At 35.8% G+C, this 25,357-nt stretch overlaps 1 protein-coding gene across 2 annotated transcripts in view; it reads right to left on the reverse strand.

The window, feature by feature from the left end:
• The window catches only part of LOC133522050 (uncharacterized), a 57,392-nt gene that overhangs the window by 24,929 nt on the left and 7,106 nt on the right, over positions 1-25,357 (reverse strand). For both annotated transcript variants that reach the window (XM_061857229.1, XM_061857228.1), the window contains exon 2: positions 6,892-7,033. In XM_061857229.1, the coding sequence (XP_061713213.1) occupies positions 6,892-7,033 (142 nt within the window). The remainder of the gene's footprint in view (positions 1-6,891; positions 7,034-25,357) is intronic.

Consider the following 25,357-nt stretch of genomic DNA (forward strand, 5'->3'; position numbering starts at 1 on the left):
TTTGTATTGTAGAACGAAGATTTCACCTGTGATACCTCGCACCATCGTTTTTGCTGTAGAATGATACAACGCGATTATAATCTTCGTACACCGAGAAAGCAATGAGACGACGATTTGTAACCGAGAATCTAATGCAATCTCAATTGGTTCTAGGCCACATGATCGATTATTTATTATTGCAACGCGTCAATCTAAATTGTCATTTGATAAATCATAATTCATAATAGATAGCAGCCAGCCTACTTAATTATATGATGGCCAACATCTTACTTACATGGCGAGTCATATTTGAAGACAACATTTGACAAAATTTAGATGCAATTGTCTGTACTTTTGTTCCAGGCAGGTATTAATGTTATGAACATGAGAGCATGGAATGCTCAGTGTTCACTGTCTTGATACAGAATGTCCTATAACAGGTGACTCAACAGAAAACTGTGCCTAAATGACTTTAGGATTAAGAATTTTATTTTTGGATGTATGTTTGTTAGTTTGTAACTGTAAGGTATTAAGTATATCTATAAGCCTTGGTTGCCTCTAAATGAAAGATATTTGATATTTGTATATCTACGTTGTCGGGCGTGTATAAAAATGAATAAGTTAAATGTACCTCTAGTATTTTGTGTTTTGTGTCGGATGACGGTGCTCAGTTCCTGAAATTAGTTTTGTGCCCCTAACTTTTGTCTACATGACCTTTATCACTAGACTTAAAAACTGCTAATTTTAAAATTATATTCTAAATTATTATATACGCATGATGACTAACTTTATCATGAGTTATTGGATTGCGTGACGCAAGACTATGAATATGGCTGTTTGCTAACATGCATCAAAGCTGGTTCTTGCTTAACTGAATATTTGAGTTTATTGTCTCGAAACCTGCGACGTTACAGTTGGCCAACGTAATTTGTCTAGGCAGTAGCGGAATGTAGTTCCTAGTTAGTAATAAGTCAACACTTGCGCAAATTATAACAACAATTTTACTTACATAATTGTTGACGACGAAGTTAACGTTCATTATTAGAGCTAACGACGTAGACATTTTAATTGATATTGTAATTTAATAAATGTGCCTATATTTATCCGGATGCGGTAAAAGTAGATGCGATTGTTTTGTCAGCTTACAGTGATTTTTAATTTTTTACTAACGCTACAAGAAACAATACATATTTTGTGGCTGCAACGTCATATGTGAATATTGTAAATGCAAAACATTGCAATTTTTTTCGATTTCGGGGTTGGTCCCATAAAAATAACTCAGTGTAGCGAGTAGAATCGAGCCCTTTAAAGCCCTGTGATGAGAGACACCCTGTATTATTGAATGTAAACACATATGTACGAATTCATTTCAATGTTACCGATTTGTAACAAATGTAATATCATTTCAGCCAATGAGCCATTCTCCCCATGACCCAGCATCTATTAAATATTAATTAAAAACAAAGGCAAAATGTTTGACGACCGGTCTGGCCTAGTGGGTAGCGACCATGCATAATTATGAAGTCGATGATCCTGGGTTCGAATCCCGGTACGGGCATTTATTTGTGTGATGAATATTGAACACAGATATTTGATCCTGAGTCATGGGTATTTTATATGTATTTATCTATACAAGTATGTATATCGTTGCCTAGTACCCATAGTACAAGCGTTGCTTAGTTTGGGGCTAGGTTGATCTGTGTAAGATGTCCTCTAATCTTTATTTACATATTTTATTTTATTTTTATGTAATACTTCCATATTACTACAACAACTGTTAGAAGTTACAAAGGTCAAGTCGACTGTTGCTCAGACAGCATGGTAAAATGACAATAGCTTCACCAATTATCGAAGGACTACAACTCAAAAACGAGCGGTCAAGGTTGTGACCTCTGCAGTTCAACTTTAGTAGTGGCGGATCTATTGTCTGCGACAATTGTACAGCCGTTTCAGCGTCAGACCAACGTTTGATTCAAAATATAAGATAAGTGTAGTAAGAGTTAATGCGAAGTGAAGTTCCTTCTTTATGTAGACTTTATCATCGAAAGTGCTAATGGCGTAGTGAATATTATACAAATTTATTTATTGTTGAATATGACTAGTCGATTTTTACGTAATTTAACTTACTTAACTATCCTTACGAAGCAAAGCGCTAACCTTAAAATTATTTATGAATCTAATTTACTAACTGCAAAATCCTAGTTTTGAACCCCAGCTCGTAAAATCGCCATCAGATATATCGGGGCGGCCGAGGTGCTCAAAATTATCTGATCAAGCACTCTAGCGCCTTGACAATAGAGGCGTGTTCGGATATATGTGAGCACCTCGGCCGCTCTGATATAGCTATCTGGTGGCGACTATACCAATAATTTCCTCACCATTTCCTGTACAATGAAGACATCGTGAGAAAATTGCATACATTCAAAGGTGTGATGTTCTCAAATCCCAATACAATAAGCATTTGACAATCGTTATAGGAGTAAAGTCCATGCAGCCCCTCGTGTAGCTAGCTCTTGTCGTATGCCCAACCCAGACAATGCGAGACCAGTCAGGACCTCAGGACATTACCATATAAACTGGTGACCATTAAAATGTTTTTCTGTAGGTAATAAAAAAATGGAGTGGAGGACGATAAACTTATTTTAATTCAATGCTTAATGTCATGGTTTTATTCAGCATATGTATTATCTCCTGTTAAGAAAGAAATCTATTATTTTCCAAGCACGAACCACGTTATTAGTAAAGCACCCTTGAAGTCGTTGTGTCATTGTTATCGGTGCAGCAGTGACAATCTAAACGTGATTCGCGCGCGAAGCCTTGGCGGAGTAGGTAACGCGCGGCACGTACATGCGTACACGCAGCCGAGGTACGAATCCTACATACCATCAGCTATGTAAGTAGACTAACAATGTCTGTCTGCTGGTAAAGTTACCGATACGTATAAGTACGTTACTATAAGTAGCATGAAAGCATGTTATTATCGGTTTTATTTACTACCAACTGCACATACCAAACTAAAGTGCACATACAAACCGTTGCTTGTGTAAATCAGAATAAAATGAATAAGCATACGTAGTAGTTATTATGATATGATAATAAGTACTACGTATGCTTATTGCTTAACTCACATAAATTATATACATAGGAAATTACAGTCAAAGAGCATGCAATCCAAAAAACGTGCTATTTATTGCTCCTAGTAAGGTATAAGAATGTTATAATGAGTGCCGATATTGATACTCCTAATGGCTGTAGCAGTAACACTAAAATATTATTGAAATTATTGTACTGACAGAGAAATGGATAACTTGCATGCTTAATCAACATTATGCTCAACAAATGACTAGGTACTTGTAATTCTTGCGGTCAAATAACGTCGCGTGCTTCTACCGTCCGGTCCGTCACACACGACGACCGAATAGAGCAAGATCCCAGAGCCGCCAGACCTTACTTATTTTCTCATGAATAAAATGTATGGGATAATATAGTGTTAGTATGTACTTTTAATGTCTGTATACTTGCTATATTGGCCCGATGGCCATTTGTCCGGTACAAGGTGCTAAAGGTTGGTAAAAATAATACAAACTTTTCATAATATTCTCATGGCTGATTTTTATGTATGTTTTAGAAAATATAGTTATAAATTGAACATTGCCATACGAATGGCCGTCGGACCAATATAGCAAATATGCAGACATTAAAAGTACATATACTTAAGTACATACTACATACTAACACTATATTATCCCATACATTTTATTAATGAGAAAATAAGTAAGGTCTGGCGGTTCAGGGATCTTGGACTAGAAATATTATCATAATTGATGTTTATATGACTGTTTGGTTTCTAAATAAATTTAAAAAAAAATGCAGAATTTAAAGTTAAACATGTATTATTTGACACAATCTTGAATTGGTTATACATACTTAAACATTTTTATCAAAATGAAGCGACGTTAAATATAAATTAAATATCCACGTACGACCTAGACCTTAGGAACTATTTTGCATACAAAACGTTTACATGTACAAAATCGATGTCCAACCTTGCAGGTATGGCCAACGGCGTTAAGGCGCGTCTTACTTGAACTGAATATATGAGAGGTAATTAAAGCCCGGCCACTTTCGAAGGCGACGAGCTAGCCGGACCGGAAGCAACCGAATACGAATAACCCAATAATAATTAGGAAAAGTTCATGGGCCACGGACATGCGAGTATCTGTTTCTACGAAAAATTAAAAAAGTTTATGAAATTACCGATGAAATCTAAAGGAATGTTATTTATGTGTTAATTATAATATAAGTAAATTTTATCAAAACAAAAAATTCATTTCAAGAGTTTAGGTAAGGTTATAGGCACTATACCACTGGGATCTATGGGTGTACTTTCCCTATCTGACTTTATAATATACCTATGTAATTACTTTCAAGAAGAGATATTGCCTGTATAAAACAAACTTTTTTTCTATAAAAAAGGAGGTAGAGTAGTGTACCTATGGACATCCTAACTTTCTTTTAATATCTTTAAAATATGAACGAAGATGCCTCAAAACAATATCATCAATTGAGTTTGTCACTTCTTATTGCAGAATCAAAGTCACGAGTTTGCAAACACGCTTTCAATTGCGTCCTATTCAAGGTATAAAAAATAAATTCATTGTAAACCGGTGCGTTGCTCTAATCAAACATTTTATTAATTCTCATGACTACTTTTTTATAGACCGGGGCGAGGTACTGTGCTCGTTACATCTATCGCTTTCTATAATTTATAATTTCGGTTTTTAGTGTGATGGATGGCAATTGAAAGTGAAATTCGACTTTAAATTCAGGGTTACTTGCAAATTTAAGGTGTCAGTAGAGATCGTCCGTATGGTGAAGTGGCTTGGTTTCTTTCACACTTTTTATTGACTCATTTGTTAACGCATTCACTGCCAGGGGGCGTGGCCTAGGAACAAACTTATATGACGGTGAACGCATATATGCGTCGGTGGCAGTGAATGCGTTAACTCATTGACGGTAAAAATAAATATTGTTTCCAACTTCACACTATCTGCTAGCATAATCATCAATGAGCGGAATTCTTCATAGCAAAAATCAAACTGTCAGAGGGATTAACCTAACTGTTTTATCGACTTATCGATGTTACGGAATAATATCGCATTAGGTATTCATAATCAACTTAAAAGATTATTCTGTAACATTTGACCTCTTTGATAAGCAACTTGCATCTCCGTATTAAAGTAAAGCATGTCAGCGTCACATATGTCATTTATGTCACTTGAGTTTTCATGAGTGATTTCCGTGCCGTGTTACTAAAATGGTTAATCCTAAAAGAAAACAATAAAAAAATGGATACAGAAAGATTCTTATTTCAGTTTCAAAGAAGATTCTTCTACAATATATTGCTCTAAATGTTACGTTCATTTACATCATAAAAGTATTTTCTGTTTTATTCTTTAGTATTATACCAAAATACAGTGGCGGTCAGCTAATTAGGGATACCGTTAATTTGTTTGTATGTATATCCAAAAGCCTGATTTCATTACTTTAACTTTGTTTCGTTAAGTGACAAATATTTATCGATAAGTCGATAAAACAGTTAGGTCAATCCCTCTGACAGTTTGATTTTTGCTATGAAGAATTCCGCTCATTGATAATCATAAATCCTAGAACCCAAATTTCTCTTAAAAATTTATGATTGGAGGCAATCTAAACCAAATTTTCAGTAACCTTCCAACATTTTTTAGACGTCAGACTCAGTTCACTCAATCTACAATGTGGTTAAATGACATTGGCAGTTCCAATACAAATGGGACCAGTTATTTAGGACGTTATGTTTATTGTATTTATTAGCAACAGTTAGCGATTTACCGCACACCTGTTCCACTGACCATAGCAATGGAAGTGATATCATAGCATTGTAAGTCGTATTTCTTCAGTATTTGAGCTTATACTCCGTAAAATTCAGTTTACGCTCCAATAGGCTGAGATGATCATTACCATGGGCGTTCATTAGAGTTAACACTATGATGATTGTTTTGTGGCGTTTCTGAGAAATTACGGAATGTGTAATTATAATTAAGTAGGCACAATGTTTCGATGAAGATGGTATTTAGCGCGATTATGTCCGTATGTGTTTGATATGGATATCCTTTCGCAACTACGAAAAATGTTGGTCCAATGTTTCATTACCGCATGACCGAACGCATTTTTTTTTTTCAAAATCATCTATTATATCCAATCCATTTCTTTGAAAATCCATATGGTATAAAAACGCGTTCGGTCAAATGAACATTTGGCAAATTGGAATATCAGACAAAAAACTTTTCGAGATAACCCTCAATATTTCAAGCAAGTGCCACCTAATTAAAACAAAAGTGGAGGACCCGCGCGAAATCGCCTTTTCATACAAACGTAGTCCTCGTTTTCCTCTCTGGATATTAACATTATTGAAAATATTTTGACATATTTTGTTGTTTATCATGCAAACGTAAGGGACGTTTGCTTTTTTGAATTTTTTTAATTATTATGAGGAAAATTTAAAAAATTGTATGAAATCGGTTTTTCTATCCTTCATTTTACGACAGTCAAAAACTAAAATAAAAACAAACTTAAGGGCATAAGTGTCAATATCTAGAGAGGAAAATGGGGACTACGTTTGTATTGAGAAGCGGCCGTCTCCTTTCCTCTTAATTACCTACTTAAATGAAAATGCTAATAATACAATCAGTTCATGCCAACTGATTGTCTAGGTAATCCTAACTCTGCAGTTATGCAAAATGAGTAAGTCAAATTGTCTAAATCCCAAACTGAAGGTAATTTGAATGAACAAGTATTTAGATAGCTTCAGAGTTGCATGAAACATTCGTAGCACAAGGCTGGGTCGCGTCATGAACTCATCAGTAGACTAACCTGTAGGAGGCCGCTCCTTCGGGTAGCAGATCCGGAAAAGCCCCCTCGTCCTCGTGTAGAAATAGTACTTCGTGTTGAGGCTGTCGAGAATGGCCTGAGCTTGTGGGTTGATACCCGACGAGCTCTCAGCACCAGCGTACGTCTGAAACAATAATTATATTATATTAAACTCAACGTTTGGAAGGCTTAACGCAAAAGTTGGTGCAATGGCGTGATAGGCCGGCATTTTATTGCAATACAGCAAGCAGTCAAATAGGACGCGATTATAGATTTGTTAATCTTATACATAATAATTATTACAATGTACAAATACCTAAGAATCTTTAGTGAATCCAAAAATATAACGTTCATATTTCTTGAAAAAGCGGTGGTGGCCGAGTGGATATGACGTCCGACTTTCGATCCGGAGGTCGCGGGTTCAAATCCTGGCTCGTATCAATGAGTGTTTCGGAACTTATGTCCGAAATATCATTTGATATTTACCACTAGCTTTTCGGTGAAGGAAAACATCGTGAGGAAACCTGCATACATCTGCGAAGAAATTCAAAGGTGTATGTGAAGTCCCCAATCCGCATTGGGCTAGCGTGGGGACTATAGCCTAAGCCCTCTCGCGCATGAGAGGAGGCCTGTGCCCAGCAGTGGGACGTATATAGGCTGAATTATTATATATTATTCATTTCTTGAATTAAACAATGTTTCCTCAAACATATTCCATATATTTTGATTGGTATGCTTTACGGATACTCTATGGATAAAAGATGACATTATAAAGACGGTGTGGCGGTCCAACCTCTACAGCTACATGTCTATGGTTCGAAGAGTTTAAGCTGTCGCCTGACATGTATGGAAACAATCGCGTAATTTTCGTTGTCATATAAAAATATATTTGTGTTTATAAATACATAAATAAATATTATAGGACTTTATTACACAAATTGACTAAGTCCCACAGTAAGCTCAATAAGTATATAATAAATATATAATATATAAATATTTATAAATACTTAAATACATAGAAAACACCCATAACTCAGGAACAACCATGCTCATCACACGAATACATGCCCTTACCAGGATTTGACCCCGGGACCATCAGCTTCGTAGGCAGGGTCACTACCCACTAGGCCAGACCGGTGGTCGTCGGTTTATTAATTATTATAGGAGATTTGTAATATAAAATAGTTTCATTTGTCTTCGCCAGTAGGTCTCCTATTATTTATAAAATGGATAGACAGATTTAATATTAAAACTTCTTGAAGTATGAATTTTGAAAAGTCAAGCATGAGTCATATATGTAGAAATTTATTTGTAAACACAGATTAGTCAATTTAACTTGAATTAAAGGATTGCAGCGGCCACGAAAATACACAAAAGGCAATTACAGAGCCCGAAAGCCTCCTATACACGCATTCTTGAGCCGTTCCCAGCCGTTATACGGATTGGTTCGAAAGCAAGCAGTGGGAACCGATAAAATTGTTCTACGGAGGAAACTAACATGTCCTATTCATCATGTGAACTGTATTATAATTTCGCTATGACGGTTGGCGGTGCAGATCCCGATATTGTTAGGAGTGAACTCGGATTTCTTGAGGTTTGTTGCTATTCTTTTTAAGTGCGATAAATGATAAAACAGAGAGGAGGTCAATGGCAGAATTATAGAATGGAAAATACCAGGCAGAGGGGAGGAAATAAATGATGAGGCATCTATATCACACCGCAACAGTTGGTCCGAGAACGTATTTGGATGCTTCTGATTTAAAGAACATCAGTCTACCAGAATATAAAAACAGAGTAATATTTTAGTACATGTATAAATAGCGTTTTAAAAACCGCTACTAAAGTATGATGATGCACGTATTTTATTCAAGCTGGAATAGATACTTCAGGTTTAACACGGGTTACAGTTATTTCGAGTCCTCGACATCTTGTCCAACATCAAAATTCTAATTTAGACAGAACGTGCTTAGGAAACAGGTTTTACTGTTAACTACTTGCATCAGCCTGCTCAGCCAGAAATCCTGTCTTATAAAACACAAGAAGGTATATATATACCTCCTAGTACCAAAACTAGAAAACTACTACGCAACGTGAGCTAAGTGGCTGAAATCCAATTTGTTTCTATTCCGCTATTTTTGGTACTTTGAGATAGAAAATATATGAAACGCTAGGTTTGCTTGCACTCTCCATTTTCGTTTTTCGGAAGTTTGTAAATAAATTGAGCACGGATTTTTTTACTCAAGTTGAGCACGGATTTTAGTAAGTAAGTACCTATTGGCAACATAGTTGTCGATGGAAACCTGCTGCCATGAACTTGCTATGAGCAAGAATTATACACCGTGTTTTTATTGAATTCCGTTAACTTCGGGCTATCGGTAAGTACGTTAAAGGAAACCAAATGGCATAATTAATTTAAAAAAATATATTTTTTTTTTATAAAAAGTAATTTAATGTTTCATATAGCGTTGTTGTAACGCGGGCATTACATTTAACTCAACTAAACAATTGAATACTGTGACATATCGATGTCATTTCGAACATCGATCGTCCGAGATAGTACTTACGTTTATTAGCAATTGTATGAACTCGTACTAAACACTAATCAATATGTAAACTGGCCAAGATGTAATCAGAAAAAAAATAATTATTGGTCATCTCTGAAATGGAGTTAATTAGAATAGCGGTGTCTTTGAGAAAGTTACTTAATTTAAGCTCAGAGATGCACCTTTGCAATTAACGGAAAAAAACACGGAGTATATTAAATATCCCCTTATCTGTAAAGGTATACCTACATTTAAAGTGCACAATATGAAATTGTCTGAATCGACAACAGTGCTGAAGGTTCCTTTCCCAAGCCGCTTTGTTATGAAAATTCTTAGAAGGTATCGACGTATGTATGTCCATTCATTGGCAATTAGCACGCAGGCTTCAGAAATAATAGGTAATAGTATATTGCTTTCATATTTTACAGGATCATTTTATCACATCACATAGGTACTCTACCGCTATATTGCATTTGCATACCTATGTTTAGATTTTAATTTTTCTATTGTTTAAAAATCATCAGCTAAATATATTTATCAATATAGAAGCATAGTAACAACTAAAGAGACAAGCATTAAATCACTGCGAGCAAAGCCAACGCAAAAAGGTGCTAGTATATCAGGTAAAACCGTGCATAAAATACACAGTCTCGTCTTGATCAGCGTGTACAGTCGACGTCAAAGATATTTTAACACTGGAGCACCTTATTCCGTAGTAATAAGGTGAACATTGTATACAAATCTTTGCACTGTACAGTGCAGCCCATATTTTAATATTCGTTCATGCGCCGGTGGCTCTCGTTTTTGCGGCACACCGTTGCGCCTTGTTTTGATTTGCTGGACACGTTTCGGCCGTGCCGTTATTTATGAGCACAGGTTGAACACTGGTTGTGACTACTTTTACTTTTAACAAGGGTAGTAGGCAGCAAAAGTAGATATTCCTCCCTCATAGACGTAACTTGACGCCGACTCATGAACCAATAACGCCTGCATTTGAAGACTTCACTACTCTAACCAGCATTATAAACCCCTTAGGGCCACTTGCACTATCTCACTAACCCGGGGTTAACCGATTAAACCGAGTTACCATGGTTACCAGTACAATTTGACCCTGGGTTGAGGGTGTAATCGGTTAACCCCGGGTTAGTGGGATGATGCAAGTGGCGCTTAGTAGAGTAAGGTAAATTATGGCCAAGAAATTACAGTAACGTTTACTAGCAAAGAAAGGTACATTCTGCAATAAACGCGTATATAAAAAACTTTATTTTTGACAGAAACTTAAGATCTTTCTATTAGATAAGATCATTTTTAGGGTTCCGTAGCCAAATGGCAAAAAACGGAACCCTTATAGATTCGTCATGTCCGTCTCTCTGTCCGATTATTGTTTATTGTCAAGTGGCAATTGAAATAGGTTTCATTGAAATTCTGCAATATGGTTTTACTTGTTTTGTAATAAGCTTTACATACGAGTAGGAATCAGGGCGCAGACACATATCACTTAAACTACACACGTATACAATGTAAAAACTTGCTCTAGATTTTTACCACAAGAAATGTGACGCTAATAACACAGTGTTAGTGACAGAGGTGAATTAGAGTTAAGACATGAACGAGTGTGTGAATACAAACGCCAAGAAGACCGCGTCTTCTGTAATTATACTGATTATATATTTAAACTTATTAATATGTAATACGGTTTAAAAAAAGTAATTATTGAGCCTTCCCCATGCTCTAGAAGCGATGCTACTGATCTCGGTTATTCAAACAAAGTTTTCTCCGTCTATGTGCGCTGCGAATTCCTAGGAACCGGTTGGAGACCGCGGTACGATACGACGCAACGTCACCTGTCTACGACTGGGTAAGAATGAGAAAGAATCCGGACGAACTGGGGCTCATGGAAGATGATATTTCCCCTGCAATTGCTATGCTATGTAAGGATTTAAATTTAAAATTGCCAATTAGCTTAATTGATTTCGATCTGACACAATCTCATTATTTTGTTGTTGCTTGTCCAACTATCGTTTTGTTAGTGTAGGTCCCCTATTCAACTTTTGTTTCGAGTTACTAAGCTTTTTTTGATTCTTAATCAAAGAGTAGTTCACCCAATATCGTTCATGTTTTATTTTAGACACATGTATCAACTAGGGTAAGTAAACCGTCTATTACTGGCCACCTTATACTAAAAGGGATTCTGTTTAATAATCACACAACCTAAGTTAATCATCAGAACGATAGTTATTTAGTTTACTTGAATTGTGTAAATAAATACATAGAATTCTTATTTTAGCCAAATTATTACTATAAGGTGGCCTGTAATTGGAGGGTGGCCAGTAATAGACGGTTTATATCATTTGAAATTTTTTGCGTTTTGAACACATGTGAAAACATAATTTTAGCGGGTCTATCGCGAATTTATTTTTCCACAACCACGATTAGTGTAACCTGCGTCGAAACTGGTACAACTTACTCCAATCGTAAGACACGACTCAGGTCAGGTACATTATAGAAGGCATTAAGAGGAATTCCTAGTTGCGATTTTTCCATACAAACGCTCTCGACTGATTCCTCCCTGGATTTTTAACCTAGAGCAGTGATTTTTTCAAATAAGATCAATATCATCAATATCTGTGCCGCTATGTTTTGCTTTTTTGGATTATTTTATTTGAAGAAAGATACAGCGCCTCGAATATCGCAAAAAACGGCTAAATTGAATTGGTTGTAAAAAAAGGCACAGTATACAAATATGACAAAAAATATCCAAAAAATCAAAACATAGCGGCATAGATTATTTCTTCCTCTTGCAGTTTCCAAAATTTCATAAAGATTGATTGCGTTTTGGAGGAGGAAACAGTCGAGAGCGAAACCTCGATTTTTGAGTTTTTTGCATGTGAATTTCAGTCCGGGCTGCAGTTGTCCTTATCGCACGAATTGGAGGCGGAGACAGTTTCTAAATATACGTACACAGAAGAAATAGTGATGGGCATAACATCCTTATTAGGGATTGCAGAACCGGTACTGTTTTAAAGAACCAGGATTTCCCGGTACTTTCGTAACCGGTCTAATTATTTCATTATTTTAAATAAAACGATAGCATTTTGCGATTTGACGACTTTTCGTATTATAATTTAATAATCACATGTTCTTTTACTACGTATAATCAATCAATAAACAAGGTAATTTTTTTAAGAAATATACTTAGTATTTTACATTGCTCACACTTGTGCGTCACAAGTAAAAGATAACTACTTTGATGTTTGCCACTAGATGGCAAATTTAATGCAATTACATTGACGAGGGGATTTATATACTTATAAGCAGGGATCGGAAACCGGTATTTTTTGTATGGGAACGAAAACGGTATTTTTTCGTTCTTTGTTAATTATTTCATTCCTAATCGGGCAATCTAATAATACGAAGTCGTTATCTAAAAACACAACTGAGTCCTACATTTTGAGTATAAAATAAACCGAAATATATGGTTATTTCGATGTTTTTGCAAAAAAACCGGTTCCGATCTCTGCTTATAAGTATCGCAGTCGTATTGTATAATCCGCCGTATTACATTACGGCTAGCCGATATCAAAATAAGGGCCATTTTGAAATGCTGCGGTTCAACGATTAAGGTATGTTGGGTAAATACCGGATGCGGGTGAAGAACGTAGGACATTCATTTCTCCCTAATTTGGCTTTATTTGTTAATGGTGGAAAATTTGTTAGACACCAATTCATTGCGCCTCGACTGCCAGTGTCCCCGCGTTGCTCAGGGAGTTTGTGCTATGCGCAATCACAGAGAGCAAGGTAAATTTCGCGAATTTGAATTCGCCCCTGTAATTTATTTTGCGTATTGTGATGAAACTGTGTTTGTTTTTGTAATTGTGTTAACAGGCCTAGCAATGCTGTAGACCGATATCCGATCGTGACCCATCCAGGTAAAGATCGGAAAGAAACAATCCCATCTTTACCTATTTAAAACAGCAGTGATTGTCAAACTTTAAATTTTCTTCAATTTACCTACTGACCTACTTAATTATCACATTTATTGTTTTCTTGATCACACTTTCGTACCATTATTTTTATCCAGTACCATCCAGTTGTATGTGTACCTATGTACACTTACTTACCGACAATGTAATTTTTTTAATTTCCGCAACCCAAAGGTTGCCTGGAAGAGATCGCTTTTTAGCGATAGGACCGCATGTTGTTTACCTGTGCTTATGTTTCTGTTTTCTTTTGTATTGTTTTCTTTTATTGACGTGTGTAATAAAGAGTATTTATACTGTATAGGGATGATGATACATGTTGAATTTTATAACAAAATCGAGTAAAATGGATAGCAAATGAGCAATTTTTCGCAATAAAGTACCTACACATACGGATGCATATGTAGATGTGCACGCATACATACATTGCTAGTTTCGGATACAAAATAGAGATAGGGCTTCGAAATTAGTTTCGTTAAAATGCTTCAAGAGGGCTCTCTTTTCCTATATATTTACGTTACTCTTTACATACGATCCTTACATTTTATTAAAAAAAAAAGATTATATATCAACTATATATTATATACATAATTGCAAAATTAAACCAATAAAATCGCAATTTTACTTATTTTCCATACTTCAAGATGGGCTCGCAGTGACCTTGACCTTTTTAAAGAACTACTTAGTCTTTTTGATTTTTAAGTTTGATTCTTATTTTTTTGGCGACCTTCATTAAAAATGATTGGGCACGATTATTTTTTATTTTGATTTTTGTCCCTCCTACTTAAGTACTTAATATATTCCAGTACATTCCTTTCAATAAACAATACATTTACACTTTCACTAAACCTGTACAATTCACGAGATCTTAAATTGTCAAAACTTCGAAACCTATCAATTATTTTAGTGGTTTTTCTTATTTTATTACTTCGTGTAAACCTTACAATAAGAGGTTTCTTAGCATATTGTTTACTTATCAAATTACCTTATGAGTTATGACATAGGTATCAAAGTTTGAGAGCCACAATTTTCCCATTTTTTGTATCAGGGTTAAGATCGGATACAAAAATACGAAGAAAAACACTTTCGTTGACAACTTTTAAGTTTGTAATTATTGGTGGCTGTAATGTAATTTATATACAATGGATAAGGGTAGACACCGGACCTATTTCTTTGTGATACCTTATTCTCTTTCCATTAGAAGCAACTTTTTTTCACCATTCGATGTTCTCCCTTGATGGCAAAACACTCGTTACCCTAACCGTTCTATATTGAAGATTACCAAAATTCAGGCCGAATCTACGGTTATTATTTAACGATTCGCTCCGTACTTCAAGAATCTGTCACGTGCTGAGATCTCGAAAAAACATTTTTTCACGAGTTCTCTCAATTGGTCCCAAAATTGTCCGGCTTTACCCAGATTGTCATTGTCATCAAGTTTAGCCCCATCGTACTACAAGTTAAATAGATTGTAGTTTAAACATATATTTATACCTACTTACAAAATTTCACAACACACCATGATCACTCCCAACTTACTGATACGGATAGGTACAGTCAAGTGTAAAAATATGGGTGTACACATCTTACTCAAAAATATGTCCCGTTGCATCTTATTCCAGTGTAATAAGAGCGTAGTACCCTATTTATGAGACGATTCATTCGATACATATTTTTACACTTGACTGTACGACGACGACCGAAGCAGGGACATCATTCTTTTTTTTCTCTTACCTATATAGTAATTAATAGATACAGTATAATATAAAAATGAAAAACAATATTATGTGATAACAACAAAAACAACTTGCGTCGGTCGGGCAGCGCAGGATAAATTCCGTCCGGCTCGCGGGCGATCGACGGTACGGCGCGCAATGAGCGAGCGTTCGAGTCTCGCGTCTGTGTGCGCGCACTCACACTTAGATAGCTCCCGCTCCCGCCCACCGCAGCGCGACAGAAACATATCTTCAAAAATTCGAGATTTGAAAAGTTGCTCAGCTAGGAATTGCTCTTAATGCAGCCTATGGGAAAATGGCATTATAGATAAGTATTGTATAACGTATCGGCTGTCATGTTTCGTCATCCAATCCTCTTTTTCCCTGATAGGTAGTTAATCAGAACAATCCGAGCGCATTCCCACGAACATTAATTTAGTAATTCTCACAGGCATCGTCTATCGTGATAAACCTTATGCCGTAGGCCTATGGATGTTAATGTTGAATTACAAATAGTAAAAGAGCGCGATCAGCCAACCGAGCGAGACGTTCCTTCAACTAGAGTTCGTCGATCTTTGAATCAGTCTTTCCAGTATCGGAAGCTATTCGATGGGAAAATAAGAAAGCCTGATTTAACACTATTTTGACGCTATTATATAATGTTTTCATAGAAAACCTAATGCGTGAAAGACGATATACATAATTCTACCTCTATTATGTAAAAAGTTTGCACGGTGTATTATCGTCATTCATTTTTATCACCCCATATGTAAATTGTAGCATACATTCGCAATAATTTTGCATACATATTCCAAAAAAAACTGCAGTACATTTTCTGTTCCGGAACAAGTATGATATATACGGATAATTCCATATAGTACGTAACTTCCGTTTCGATTCCACAAATTGTCTACACGCATATTGTGTCAATATGGACGGTTTTACGTTCTTCCGTACAGAAATAAAATAAATTTTAATATAGACAGATATATACATCAAGCATTATTAAGCAGGCAGGCAAAATAAATGCTTGATTTGGCTTTCTCTTACTTTTAACTAATTGTATGCATTTTATTGCACCTATTCAAGTAATCGTTTCTTGCAACTTACTCGAGTAGTAAAACATATAACTGCATATTAATGATAAGTGAATAATACAATTTGTTGGCGGTATGCAACCGTGAGCATTTTCTTACCTTAGTAGCAAAAACGTACATACTAGGTATACTTAATGTTTTGTAAACTGATTGTCTGTTGCAATATTATCGCGATGATTCAGTATTTAAGATGAATGAAGGATGAAACAAATCGTGTGTTGTTTTTGATCTGTGAAGGCTAATAATAACAATTCAATCCAATTATTATACCTGCATAATTGTATGCAGCGTCACGCAAGAGTTGGTTGAAATAAATTGTTTTAATTCCTACTCTATCGTTAGTATTACTTTGAAAGGTCAAGTCATTCTGGCCGAATCGCACCGTTTAATAGTAATTAGTATACAGTTTAAGCGTAACTTACCAAAAGCGACCTCCCTTTCAGTTGAGCGGAGCGGAGACCAAAAGCAGGCCAAGGAAGTGGTCAACGGTCGAACGGTCGTGACTCGGGTCCCGGTGCAACCGTTAATAGTGTGGTGAATGAATCGACATTTAAGCTGCCTACTTACGGAATTCCTATACATAGGAAGCCTGGTGAAGAAAGCTATATTACGTAATAGTTTATCATCGTACCGGCAAAAACACTGGCATTATACTGCTGGGCTGAACATATGCCTTCCCTCTCCCATGATCTCCACAATACTTTAGTCCCTTGCCACGTATCCCAGCCCCCTACCTTGTAGCCGTTCCAGAACTCAACAATACTTCGAGCAACGCATTCTTAGCCACTGCCATTAAAATTTGGCACATCGACACACAACGTGGTGCACCTCACATTACTGTACCTACCCCAGCCTAAAAGTCTGTTCACATCGATAACTTGACACGACAGACTTACACACGTGCTTGTTTTGGCTACTTTCCCCGACGTCCCACGACGTTCGGTAATTACAAGCGCCGCCATTGTCTGGGACTTTCGCTAGCTTGTTTAGCTTTAGCTTCTCTATTTATGTTTCTAACTAACTATTGCGATCGTTTTATGTCCTCAAAAGCAAAGAAAAAAACATCCTCCCATCTTCTAAGTATATTTTGGTATATACAATGGACTCTTCGAGAAATAAGTGGACAGCTGAGCAACATCTTTGACCCTTACATTATTTACCAAGAGGCTAGGATTAATTCTGGTTTTTGTAATGAAATCATCATCATAATTCAAAGTCACCGACTTAATAACCAGTCGTACCTACGTTCACAGCGATTTCACGTGAACCCATGTATGGTCAAGTCCATAAATATGTATACGTTTCTCCACCTTCGAGGTGCATGTGTATAAATATTTATGTCCTTGACTGTACATGCATTAGTGTAAGGTTAAAATTCAACTCTGAATAAACTAAACAAAATAATAATAGTTAAATTCGAGATTTCAAACTCACTTCAAAGTCCAGTTAATTTGGAAGTGAAAATAACATGATTTCATGCTCGTGGCTCGACGTAACGCCCGTTGATATCTTTTCTATTACGGCAACGGCTAGCAAACGTAGTTATGTACCATCGTCGACTTTGTTAACTGACGGTTTAAATAACTTATTACACAAATGTAACGTCCATCGATATAGTTATTTTGCAAATTTTTAAGACCTTCAAAACCTTTACCTTCAAATTCTTTTTCCTTATTAAAGAAAGATAAATCCGTAAATATGTATACGTATACTCTTCATAAACTTAAAAACTTTCTAGGTACCTATAAACACAAAAAAGATGTTAGTGTTGTCCTTAGTGTTACCAATAATCGCTCTTTAGCCGTTCAGGCTAGTCGTCTTTGGAATTCACTCCCTCTAAATATTAGACAAGCTCCCAAGTAAGTTTTCTTTAAAGCGGACGTTACGTAAGCATTTTCTAAAACAAGAGTTCGAATAATATCCATCATTATTATATTATAGTATGTATTCTATAAATATGTGGTAATTTATATATTGTTATTATTTATTTATGTAGTTTATAAGTGTGGTTTGCTTTTTTTTATTCATTCAATATATTTCTTTTTATGCACCAATTCTAGGGATCTCTGTTTGGCCCTATGGTTGACTGGTAGTGAATGCCATTTGGCATTAAGTCCGCCATTTGTAAATGTTGTATATATTTTGTGCAATAAAGTTTAAATAAATGAATAAATAAATAAATATTATAAGACATTATTACACAAATTGACTAAGTCCCACAGTAAGCTCAATAAGGCTTGTGTTGAGGGTACTTAGACAACGATATATATAATATATAAATACTTAAATACATAGAAAACACCCATGACTCAGTAACAAATATCCATGCTCATCACACAAATACATGCCCTTACCAGGATTTGAACCCGGGACCATCAGCTTCGTAGGCAGGGTCACTACCCACTAGGCCAAACCGGTCGTCAAAACAGATTACTGATTATATAATCGTATATACGCAAGTATGGCCTAGCGAAAATAAATGTAGTAATAGGTACAAAAGTATTTGCAACGTAAACAATTAAACTGATTCCTTGAGAAAACGATATTAGACTGGGAACGTTTTCTACAAGCTATGCATATGAAACGAGATACATATGTTAGGTTTTCCCCGAGCCAGCTCATTGATAACTTATGCCTACAGTAACTAACCTACTAGTGGGGCGTCATTTTTCAAAATCTTAAAAATAATTTACATAACATTTCTTGTACCAATTTGTTACTCATAGGCCTATAAATGACGGTCTGTTTATTTATACGCGTTTTTGGCTATCCATATCTGAGTTATTAACCTGCCCTGTTATCAACAGATAAATAAGTTAATCTCATGAAATAGTTTATTTATTGTTGACTGATTTTTTTCTTTCTACAGTCGTTAATTAAATAATCATCGAGACTTATCCAAGGAACTCAAACTTCTTTCCTATGTTCATTAGCTAAAAATTAGGTACACTAGGTGCACAGTTACAATAACATTGTCAATGAATATGGAACTATTAGATCTACGGGATGCCAAGCTGTTAAAGACAAGTTGCAAATATTTAATTGAGAGTGACAAATATAGTGAGTATAATTATGACCGATCTTTGCTGTTGCGCATTCCGGTAAACAAAGGTATTATAAATACTCTAACAATAGAACTATGTTAAGACATCAATGACCTAGAACTTAAGGTATTAAAATCATCTCAAAATGCAAACAATGGGATATCTATACTTGCCTAGGAGTACAGTTGGTACCATTGTACCATGACGTACACATATTGTACTTGTGTGCGTGCCTCGGGACTCGTCTCGTTCACCTTGCAATGCCAAGTGCGAGTTCTTCACCCCGAGCTTGTATGTGTGTATACTCACAATTCCTTCGTAAGGAATGGTCTTACCTGAGGCTATATTTATATCGAGAACAAGCCCTTTTGTATATGAAAGTCGGACTCGCTTATAGGCTTTTGTGTTGCTGCCGACAGAATTATTATTGGGTAGGTATCGGATGTTGTATGTAAATATAAATATGGGTAGGTAGACGTTATTATTTGCTTTGTAATTTGTGCGTGTATACTCCGGTACTTTCTTGTGGAAATTACTACTTATTTATCAAGGTAAAATTTTCACAAATGTCACGATTTGTGGTAAAATCTAATCTATAAAAACTGTTTCCTAATTGTATTACGTTACGAGTGATATAGGTAAGCGGTTCTTCGACAATATGTAATATAGATTATAGCTGGCTATGTGTTGTAAGTATTATAACAACTATGTTTAAGAGTAGACCACACTGCTTCCCCCTGCCCTTCGCTTTGTGTTATATTCTCTTGGCCGACTTAAATAATTTTCTCTAAGATATGGATCTCGAAAGATCTACATATGAATAATAACTTGATCTCCACTTTCTTTCAAGTCTTGTTTTGGTTTGAGTGTCAACGCGTCTGCTTCCAAGTCATCCAAGCGGTTTCAACATAGGTAACCCAATAATACACTTTTTAATGAACACTTGTAACAGTTATTCTCATAATAAGTTGATTCGTTCCGGTAGTTTTCTAATGTGACATGAAACCATAACCATTACTCTCATATTAAGATCCACCAGACCCGAAAATGTTGTATGCCTTAATGTTACAAACTGTGACTTTCAAGTTCATAGCCATCTGTGTTTCGTTTTGATCCTTTACTAGTTGCATTACATCTACTATAGTCTATTTTTTTATCCCGTAGACTAAAATGACATTTCATATATTGCTAGTTTTTTACGTCTTGTGTGCGTAGTTTTCTAATGTGACATGAAACCATAACCATTACTCTCATATTAAGATCCACCAGACCCGAAAATGTTGTATGCCTTAATGTTACAAACTGTGACTTTCAAGTTCATAGCCATCTGTGTTTCGTTTTGATCCTTTACTAGTTGCATTACATCTACTATAGTCTATTTTTTTATCCCGTAGACTAAAATGACATTTCATATATTGCTAGTTTTTTACGTAGTGATGTGCTAGAACCGGAACTAACCGAAAATAAACTATTTGGAGTTACTTATATAGGCATGTAACACCATTTTGAGGCATTTAGAAAGTGTGTATCCAGGTCTATACACAATATTTCTAATATTTAAAAGCGATTTTATTGTATGATTAACAGTCACCTCGAAGCTCATAATGCAATTAATAAATGTTTGAGTGGATTAGTAGTGAGTAGATTTTATTTATTGTTTACTTCCTATCATGTAGTGAGTAGATTTCATTCATTGTTTATTTTGAATCTAAAATTAATTTAATATTTATCGGTTATTCACAAACCGAAATCAGCACTATTTGTTTTAAGCTGGTCACATTATTTCTACGTTTGACATTAGTGGTTGTCATTTTAGTCTACGGAATAAAAAAACAGTCTTTACCCGCTCTTAAATTTTACCTAACGGTTTTCCTTACAGTGTTAAGGACATTATATTCCTTGTTAAAGTAAACCGCTACTGAGGCATAAATAGAGCCCACACCTGTCGTATAAGTATCATGTTTCCTATCATCTGCCACAAAGCAATTTAACGCCATGACGTTGTGCACCTCTGAAACAATGGTCTGACATAGCCTTAGGACCAGGCTGATCATATGATGCTGGTTGAGGAGACGTGTCACTTACTGTGTAATTAAGGGGAGTAAGGCCTAAGGCAAAAAGCTATTTGTTACAATGAGATAATGATATTCATCTCTCATCCTGTAGTATATTAGCTAGAGTCAGACCAAGATAAGTTTGCAGCGATTTTGACATTCCAGACAATGCAAGTGTTATTTTAAAAGTCAAACTTCTATGAAATTATGGCGTTTACTTAACACTTGCACAAGCTGGGCTATCAAAATCGTTACCAACTTAGTTTGGACTGACTCTATATCCGTACTTAATTACGTAAGTTACTTTAGGATTCTTAGACCTAAGAGAATTTATGGCTGTGTGCATTGCGACAATCAGGCTTAACGCCTTATTTTTGTGACGTTTTGTATTTCCCGGTTATACGTTCTACGGTTTAAATTAAGTTTTGGTTTGCTTCTCTGCCAAATGAATGAAAAATCTCCCATTATCAATTGTCAGAAATCAATAGCTTTCTTAGATATTACACAACTAAGACATCGAATTAAAGAAAATATGAAAAGGCCATTAATTAAAGTCATAAGACCTTAATCAAAATTGTCATTTTCCAAAATTACTGCCTCTTGTTTACCACCAACTCACTGAAAACTAAATTAGAAACAAACGAGCGAGTGTTAAGTTTTACTTTACTGCGCACCTAATCTGATCATAATTATTAGCATCTAAGATCGTATCACAAAAAACATCTTATGACTGGAGAAAGACACGCATTCTGTCACATATTTTTTATCACAGATTACTCAATAAACGCATCTAATTCGTCTAACAGATAATAGTAGTCCTCGTCTATCCTGTCGAGATTAGTTTAAATAACTGCAATAAAAAATGTATCATGTGTATACCTTATTTTATTAAAATAAAAAATGGAAATATTACAACACTACTATTATGCTAAGCTCTGCTATTTTGTCGTGAGACAGTCAAGTTTCTAGCACGTGACCACTGCCTCGGAGTCAAGAGAATGAGCCTAGCATTAGCTGTAAGAGTATAATCATCTTGTACAGAGACGTCCTAATCGTGGTTTACTAATATTCATAATATACAATGGCACATGGTTGCCTTTTTATTTTTTATCTTAGCGCTAAACGTACAATTTTCTTGCTACAATAAAAACATATCAAATTATCAACGACAACACAAAATTTGAAGAGAAAATTAAGAGATATTTACCATCGTGATTAGGACCTAGAAACGTGGATATTTACAGTTAAAGACTTGGAGATCTATATTATAGTTAAATATAAATTCTCATATTTTAAATTGTCTTACACGCCTCGCAAAACGAGTTCGCAACAAATGACACAATCATGAGACACTGCGCTGTGTGAATTAAGAAACATTAGACAAAGGTAAATCGTTGCCGAAGACATTGTGTACTAAATATTATGCATGAAAATGACTAATTAGGACAGTTCAAAACAGACTATTCAAAGCAGAGTATGGTTGGCATTGACCTAAAATGTTGGCATAACATTGCCTACTCAAATAGAGCACATCAACTCAATAAATAAACATTATTGGACATTACTACACAAATTGACTAAGTCCTACAGCTAATAAGGCTTGTGTTGAGGGTACTTAGACAACGATATATATAATATGTATATAAATATTTATAAATACATCGAAAAAACCCATGACTCAAGAACAAATACCCATGCTCATCACACAAATAAATGGTCTTACCAGTATTTGAACCCGGAACCATCGGCTTCATAGGCACGGTCACTACTCACTAGGCCAGACAGATCGTTACATCAATGGATGTTGTATTCTTATCCAAATGACCAAATCCAACATCGTAATTATGCGCCAAATAACGAATCCTTAAAAGTAGTAATCGTAGTCAATTTACACGTAATAATATATACTAATCAATGATTTACACCTCCTATTCAGTTTAACTCGTTAAGTCCAAAGCAAACAGTGAAAGTCCGGAAAACTATAAAATAAATGATGGTTACTCGTCCGATCGTGAAAGCAATGTAATGATAGGAGATTAGGTACACTTTCAAGCTTAATCTTTATTATTTTATTTGGTAAATTTCCAAAATATGAAATAATACCGTGTCGGAGCAAATCTAATTAGTTCCAGCCTATAACAGTAACGTTACAGAATATTTTTAGGGTCTTGACTTGACCTCCAGTCACGGACGATCAACACATACCATACCCATTCTAAATTTATCAGAATTCCTAAGTGAGGAAAATTCCGAAAGTGCCTACTTTAATTTTTATTTTACACGGTGCTTCCCAAGAAAACAGACTGATTTAATGTTCACTATCCACGTAATAGGAAAACGCTACTGGAGCGTTCATTGAAGTTGACCACTCCAATCATTTGCCCACCAATAGCATATCTAGGTACTAATATCGTTTGTTCAGTAGGTAAAATCGTTAAGACTCAATTTAAACAAAGTGGGATTGGTTGTCTTCACGGCTCACCCCAAATAAATAATAAATTTAAATAAATAGTATAGGACATTATTACACAAATTGACTAAGTCCCACAGTAAGCCCAATAAACCTTGTGTTGTGGGTACTTAGATAACGATATATAAAATGTATAAATACAATACTATTTAGAAAACACCCGTGACTCAAGAAACAAAAATATTCGTGCTCATCACACAAATAAATGCCCTTACAAGGATTTGCACCCGGAACCATCGGCTTCACAGGCAGGGTTTACTCACTAGGCCAGACGGGTCGTCAAACCCCAAACCACATTTTAAAAAATTTGGTGTAGGTATAGGTATAGCAAATTCGTTAGTTCGTGATTGTTCATGTCCATATTCGTAGTTAGGCATTGGAACAGTTAAGACCCGATTCCTTCTTTTTTCAAAGTAGTGTGTGTGGCTGTCTTCACCACCCCACCCTGAAATCAGCCAAACTAACTACATATTAGAAGCCATCGGGCGACGTTAGTTCACGTTTGTTCAGGCATTCAAATCGTTAGAGTCTCATTAGATAAGCGATCAAAAAATTAAAACCGCAAAACCGACGACAGTGGCGTAACCGCTTATAGCACTGGGGTCCTTTATATCGTAACAAACTTCACAACTAGTCGATTCCACGCGACCACATATGGTTAAGTTTCCTTTCTGTCCAAGAAACTGTAACCTCCCCCAGACGCTACACTACACCGCTATTACCAGCCGCAATGACGCTTGACTGCAATATCCGCACGCAGCTTGGGCAAGCAAACGACAGATTATTACCACTTATGTACCACACGGCTATAGTATATTTTACGAAATACATCACACATATTCACAACAAGTGATATCATAGCGGTGACGCAAAAGAACTATAAAAATATTCAGAACAGAACACATGAGTAGAACATTGCATGTATCCACTTCTTAGCGTGTCGTGCTTGCCTCATCTTAAGCATAGTGTCAAATTGCTCAAATTATACCCCCACATGTGTAGGCCGGTCTGGCCTAGTGGGTAGTGACCCCGCCTATGAAGCCGATGGTCCCGGGTTCAAATCCTGGTAAGGGCATTTATTAGTGTGATGAGCACGGATATTTGTTCCTGAGTCATGGGTGTTTTCTATGTATTTAAGTATTTATATATTATATATATCGTTGTCTAAGTACCCTCAACACAAGCCTTATTGAGCTTACTGTGGGACTTAGTCAATTTGTGTAATAATGTCCTATAATATTTATTTATTATTTATTTATTTACATGTAAGTAATCGATACTTCCGTCGATTATTGCACCACTAAGTAAGCACGTCGAATTATCTGTCCGTAAGAAAGCGAATAGCACAAAAAGTGTAGGCATCGTCGGAAGTCATGAGAAGTAGGTGACACCACGCCGAAGAAAGCAGGTTGCTGTATTTTAATTAGCTATTGTTGACGCGCTTAGTGACAACATCACGCGTCGCCTAATAAACTTCTAGATTTATAGATGGATCACTATAATATTTGTCTGTGCCATCTTTGGTATCGCCTGCTTTGATTTTGAATATCAATGTTCTCTCTAAAA

This window comes from Cydia pomonella, chromosome 10, assembly GCF_033807575.1.
Source record: "Cydia pomonella isolate Wapato2018A chromosome 10, ilCydPomo1, whole genome shotgun sequence".
Taxonomy (NCBI): domain Eukaryota; kingdom Metazoa; phylum Arthropoda; class Insecta; order Lepidoptera; family Tortricidae; genus Cydia; species Cydia pomonella.